General features: G+C 46.2%; 1 protein-coding gene across 1 annotated transcript; it reads right to left on the bottom strand.

Moving 5' to 3' along the window:
* Positions 1-1582: 1582 nt before the first annotated feature.
* On the bottom strand, positions 1583-6144 carry med9 (mediator complex subunit 9). The gene is made up of 2 exons (XM_055651130.1): positions 5995-6144; positions 1583-3514 (listed from the first exon to the last, which is right to left on the bottom strand). Exons 1-2 carry the CDS (start codon positions 6075-6077, stop codon positions 3298-3300), a joined length of 300 nt encoding a protein of 99 aa, XP_055507105.1. The 5' UTR covers positions 6078-6144; the 3' UTR covers positions 1583-3297.
* Positions 6145-6892: the final 748 nt, after the last annotated feature.

Genomic DNA, 6892 nt, shown 5'->3' with positions numbered 1-6892 from the left:
TATTAAGCATTGTTTCAAATCTAGCCAGGACTGAAGGGATGGAAGGTGCCTAGATCTGCACACTGTTAAGATTTAATGGAGAGAATCTACTAGACAGGATTGCATTTGTAAAATTATTACCCAATTTATGGGGTCAGGGAAATATCTATGCCAAGTTTGGCTGCAGAAGAAAAATTTAACAACTAAACATTTGAAACCTAAATCTAAAAACACTTAGTGTCACATTGGGTGCATGTGCATTGCAGTGTGTAAACACATTAGCATCAGAATTGGGCTCCTTCCACCATGTGACGCACAGCACATCATTTCTTGGCTTCCTGCAAAACCTTACATGATTTAATCAGCATGTATTCCCGTTTATTTATTTTGCCACACAAAAAATTTGCATTGAAGTTCAACCTCCATTGCATGTTGCAATTGATCCCCCTGCACCAAATGGTGATCAGAAAAGCCAAAGGCAATGGTCAAATCGCAACCAAATGAATTATGAGTTATTTTTGAAAACTATGTGCCACTTTGACTGGGGAAGTTTAGCAGACGCTAAATGACAGAAAGATCAGGAAACAGCCTGTGATGGCTGCAACGGTAGAGTTGCTGCCTTACAACGCCAGAGACCTGTTCACTCCTGACTACGGGTGCTGTCTTTATGGAGTTTGTCTGTTCTCCCATTGACCTGTGTGGGCTTTTTCCGGGAGCTCCGCTGTCCTCCCAAAGACATCCAGGTTTTTACGCTAATTGGCTTGGTAACATAGTAAATTGTCCCTAATGTGTTGGATAGTGTTCGAGTGTGGGGGTCGCTGGTCGGTGCGGACTCGGTGGGGGAAAGGGCCTGTTTCCACGCTGTATCTCTAAACTAAACTAAAGACTGCATCAAAACAGTGGAAGCCCCATCCGTTTATTGCTTACAGTACTCCCTGAAGGCCTCTGGCAGTTTAATGAATATTGAACTGGAGCCACCTATATTGGCATCGATGTACCCAAGGTTGCAACAATCCTAAATGCCACTTTAGCTGGATGACAAGTTAAACTACTTAAAATTGGTTTAAAATTAATGGTCAAGAAAGTAACTCAAATAACGGAAAACTCCAATAATGAAAAAGTAACTCAAATAAGGACCAAGCAATTTGTATGCCATCTTAAAAAACTTTTTGGCCAAAGCATATTTGAAGTGAAATAAATTGCGGAGCTTTGATGAAGTTGATGTAACAATATACTCAGATAGTGTAACAATTGACATCTAGATGCTTTGCCAAGTTAACAGAACTAGAGGTCAGACCCAACTCAGAACCATGAAGTATGTACTGTATTTATAATAATTTAAATGATAACCAATATCTGTGGCTACGCTATACAGCTTCTGCCGCTACCTAGACATTGTCATTGATGGCTGAGAATAACTTCAAAAGTTGCAATAAAGGCCTATTTCCACAGTATGTAACACATTGAACCACATACACAGCTCAAATGAAGAGCACTGGTGGTTTAATGATGGAATGAAAGACGACAAGTCTTGCATTTTCACTAGTTTTTACTGACGATGAGAAGGTACTTTCTCCTAACATCAATACAACCGAGAGTGATGTTTTCGGTTGGATATTTAATGACAAGGCTTTAATCAAAAACAAACAGTAATACAGAACGTGTAGCATAAATTTAATGACCATGTTTACAGATTCAAACTTCAATATTTGTTACTCTTTCAGCGTGATAATTTGTGCAGGTGATTCCTGTGTTATAGCTGTTTAAGAAAAAACTACAGATGCTGGAAAAATCGGAGTAGACACAAATGCTGGAGAAACTCAGCAGGTGATGCAGCATCTATGGAGCGAAGGAATAGGTGACGTTTCGGGTCGAGACCCTTTTTCAGACAGTCTGAAGAAGGGTTTCGACCCGAAACGTCACTTATTCCTTCCCTCCATAGATGCTGCCTCACCCGCTGAGTTTCTCCAGCATTTTTGTCTATCTCCCGTGTTATAGCTGTTCAGATAACAAATTTGCCCTTACAGAATTCATGGCACAAAAGTTTGAGATGCGGAATTAAATCCATGGAATATGTGGGGGAATAGAAAGAGTAACTAAATCCAAAATTTCTTTTCTAATGCATGTTTCTTGGTGCATGCACAGATGGCACAGCTCCATGTTGCAGGAAGCTGAGATACCAACCATTTTCTAGGAACACTCACCCCTCCCTCTATAATGCAGGGATCGCTGCCAGCAGTGTTGAATGACAACCAATTTTACAACTACAAGCGTAACACTGCTATAGGTTTTCTATGCTGCTTCCTTATACGAAAATCTGCAAGAATTGAAATGCAACAAATCCAAATTTTCCAATAATTGATTGATTCAAAGATTGGTAACAGGCCCTTCAGCCCACCGAGCCCATGCCGACCATCGATTCACACCCGTTTCTATGGTATCCCTCATTCTCGTCCACCCTCAACACTTTAGGGGCATTTTACAGAGGGCAATTAACCTCCAAACCAGCACGTCTTTTAAATCAATTCAAATGAACTGTATTTTTCTGTGAGGAACTTTGCTTTCTGCAGCCAGACAACAAAAATAAATAATTTTACAACTCAATTCACACAGACAATGTGGGAGTAAAGTCCGCTGTTGAGGCCAAGTCAATGGATATTCGCAAGGAGGAGAATGACAGATTCTTGATGGGTAAGGGTGTCGGGGTTATGGGGCGAAGGCAGGAGAATGGGGTTGAGAGGGATAGATCAACCATGGTGGAGTAGACTAGATGGGCCGAATGAGTTAATTCTGCTCCCAGAACCTAGGCATGTTTAAACTGTTGCACGCAGAGGAAACCCACACAGCCACAGATGGAACATACAAACTCCGTACAGACAGCACCCAAGGTCAGAATCGAACACGGTTATTAGGGCAGCTCCGCCAGCAGCGCTATGATGGAAGTGTGGATTGAGAGCAATGGCCCCTTGCAACTTTTTGGTGTTTAATTAAAATAGCACAAGATATTAATTTCGGATGACTCAAACCACAACAGCTCACTAAAGCATCATGTACCTTCACCTTCAAAATGATCTGTGAAGATTATTCAATGCAAATGTGGAAATAATGAGGCATGGCAAAGTTATTTTAAACGAAATAAATATTTTTACAAATACCAATTCCCTTGGTGCAAGGTTTAGCATTGCGCTTGCAACTCGAGGTTCTCTATAAAGCATAATTAAACACACAAAGTTGCTCAATTTGTAGTTCTCCACTCAGCAGGTAAGTGAAGAGAACCCGGTATGGGAATTTTCCCTCTCGGTGAAACACAGCAGCTCCCTATGCTTTGGGGATATCAAACATACAGAGGCTCTTGTACTTCTGTAGAAGTTTGTTCTTGGTGCGGACCTGATCACGCAAGCTCTGAAGCTGCTGCTGCTGTTGTTCGGGATTAACATCAATCCCAGGCATCGACGAAACCATGTCCCTGGTATCCTGCAGCTTGGTCTTGAGTTTGTTGAGCTCTTGGTGCACTTCTTGGCTGTCTTTGTCCATGCTGCACTCAGCAGTAGAAGCAATAGAAAAAAATCATTGCATGCAATTAAAAAATATTTATCAAAACATGCATAAAACTTCAGTCTCCAACTGCAGCACAATGTTCTAATTTCTTTAGAAAGATAGGAACTGCAGGTGCAGCTTTGCAAAAAAAAGAGTGTAGGAGTAACTCAGTGGGTCAGGCAGCATTTCTGGAGAAGTGTAGTTTAGAGATACAGCACGGAAACAGGCCCTTCGACCCTCCCAGTCCGCACCGACCAGCGATCCCCGCACACTCGAACTATCCTACGCACTCGGGGCAATTTACAATTTTTACCGAAGCCAATTAACATATAACCCTGTTTAAGAAGGAACTGCAGATGCTGGAAAAATCGAAGGTAGGCAAAAAGCTGGAGAAACTCAGCGGGTGGGGCAGCATTTATGGAGCGAAAGAATGGGTGACGTTTTGGGTCGAGACCCTTCTTCAGACCAACGTATAAACCTTTGGGAGGAAACCGGAGCACCTGGAGAAAACCCACATGGTCACAGGGCGAACGAACAACTCTGTACAGACAGCACCTGCAGTCAGGATCGAACCTGGGTCTCTGGCACTGTAAGGTGGCAACTCTACCACTGAGTGGGACCCTTCTTCAGATCTTCAGTGAGCCAGGCAGCATCTCTAGAGAAGATGGATATGTGATGTTTCAGGTCGGGACCCTTCAGATGATCAGACTGGTCTCAACCTGAAACGTCATCTATGGTCTCCAGCGAGGCTGCCTGACCCGCTGAGTTTTGTGATCTAATTTTTCTGATCAAACAGCAATCAATCAGCAAATTATGTTTGACATTCGTAGGACTTATTGCAATATCGCATGAAATTCATATGAAAAATAAGAAGCTCTGCTGCCAGCGATTCTTATTCATATTCTGGAACAAGCAACAAAGGGGGACTTTCAAACTAATGTAGCATGATGATACAGTGTGAACCAGTGAGGAAATATTAATTTAAATCAAAAGCATCTGTGGCCAACCTTCCAGCCTGTAGCAAAACCTCTCATCTTTGTTTGATGGGTATTCCTGAATCTAATTAACTCTGTGGCCTGCAAAATTGGAAAATACAGAGGTTCTCATGATCGCTATTGATGTCCACTGCTAAACAGTGTAAAGCTGTGTTCAAATTCCCCAGCCCCAAAAGAAACGAAATCCCAACGGAATTACTCATTAATGTAGGACGTAAGTGATTATTTTTCAATTAAACGGTGCAGCTTGTGACTCTCAGCACCAGAGCACTGGGTTTAATCCTGACCTCGGGCACTGTCTGTTTGGAGTTTACATGTTCTCCCTGTGACCGTGTGGGCTTCCTCTGGGTGTTCTGGGTCAGTTTCAATTCCCAAAGACGTGGGGGTTTGTAGGTTAATTGGCCTCTGTAAAATTTCCCCTAGAGTGGACAAGAAAGTGAGATAACATTGACCTAATGGGAGAAGGTGATTGATGGTCACTTTGGAAGCCACCAGATGACCCAAGTTATCAAAGACTACCCATATACACGCCATCATCCATCTCCTGCCACATCTGTGGAAGATGTGTAGATCCCACATTGGCCTTGTTAGTCACCTCTATACCCAATAAAGCAGTGGGTAGAAGTCATTGCTGATCCGAGGGAATGCTGAAGAAATAACCACCATCGCAACATTATATATTTTCTTATCTTTTATCCATCCTGCTCCATCACCTCCTCAGACCCATCTTCTACCCCATCTCCTCCACCTTATAATCGCCCCATCAATGCACCTCCTAGCCCACCCCCTCAGCCCACCTTCTATCCTATCTCCTCCCCACCAACAATCTACTCATCTTCATCACCCGTCACACATCTTCTCCCCCCACCCCTCACACCATCTCCCTCCACCTCTTACCTTCCCCCCCCACCCCTTCTCCACCCCACCTCTCCTCCCCAATACCCATCCATACCACCCCAGCCTTCTCCCCATTACCCAAACTATCCCTCCATCCCCTCCCCTCAGCTCCCCCCATCCCCCAAATCCCCTTTCACTCTGTCACTTTCCTCCCCTGCCCTCCCATCTCTCCTCCCCCCTTCCATCCCCTATCCTCTCTCCTCCACTCCTCTCCTCTCCTCCACTCCCCTCCACTCTCCTCTCCTCCCCTCTCCTCCACTCCCCTCCTCTTCTCCCCTCCTCCTCCCCCTCCCCCCCTCTCCTCCCCTCTCCTCTCTCTCTCTCCTCCACTCCCCCCCTCTCTTCCCTTCCCTCCTTCCCCCCTCCCCCCCCCTCTCTCTCTCCACTCCCCTCCTCCCTTCCTTCCCCTCCTTCCCTTACCTCTCTCCCCTCTCTCTCCCCTCCCTCCCCTCCTGTCTCTCTCCTCGCCTCACCCCACCCAGCAGAGCGGGCCAGAGCCGGGGCCGGGTTGCGGGGCCTGGGCGGACGGTGATTCTCAGCCTGTGCCCCGGGTGGTCCCCGCAGCCCCGGCCCCGCTCTCACTCACCATTTAATGATGTCGTGAAGGACGGGCAGGAAGGAGCAGTCCTCCAGCTGGATGGGGGAGGCCTTGGTCTCCACGGCCGCCATCGCGACCAGTCCGCAGTCCCCGCCCCACCGTGACGCTGCTTCCTGGGCTCTGCACCGCCTCCTCCTCCTCCTGCCCTGACAGAGATAGACACACAGTGCTGGAGTAACCCAGTGGACTATCTCTGGGGAACATGGACACACAGTGCTGCAGTAACCCAGTGGACTATCTCTGGGGAACATGCATATATAGAGTGTTTAAGAAGGAACTGCAGATGCTGGAGAATCGAAGGTACACAAAAAAGCTGGAGAAACTCAGCGGGTGCAGCAGCATCTATGGAGCGAAGGAAATAGGCAACGTTTCGGGCCGAAACCCTTCTTCAGACCCTATATGCTATATAGAGTGCTAGAGTAACCCAGTGGACCAGGCAGCATCTCTGGGGAACATGGACACACAGTGCTGCAGTAACCCAGTGAACTATCTCTGGGGAACATGCATATATAGAGTGCTGGAGTAACCCAGTGGACTATCTCTGGGGAACATGCTATATAGAGTGCTGGAGTAACCCAGTGGACTATCTCTGGGGAACATGCTATATAGAGTGCTGGAGTAACCCAGTGGACCAGGCAGCATCTCTGGGGAACATGGACACATAGTGCTGCAGTAACCCAGTGGACTATCTCTGGGAGACATGGACACACACAGTGCTGGAGTAACCCAGTGGACTATCTCTGGGGAACATGCATATATAGAGTGTACACAAAAAAGCTGGAGAAACTCAGCGGGTGCAGCAGCATCTCTGCAGAACATGCATGGGTACAAAGTGCTGAAGTGACCCAGTGGGTCAGGCAGTATCTCTGGGGAGCACAGTGCTGAA

Source organism: Leucoraja erinacea, chromosome 20, assembly GCF_028641065.1.
Source record: "Leucoraja erinacea ecotype New England chromosome 20, Leri_hhj_1, whole genome shotgun sequence".
Lineage (NCBI taxonomy): Eukaryota > Metazoa > Chordata > Chondrichthyes > Rajiformes > Rajidae > Leucoraja > Leucoraja erinaceus.
Note: the sequence above shows the minus strand (reverse complement) of the source record. Positions and strands in the feature narration are given on the sequence as shown.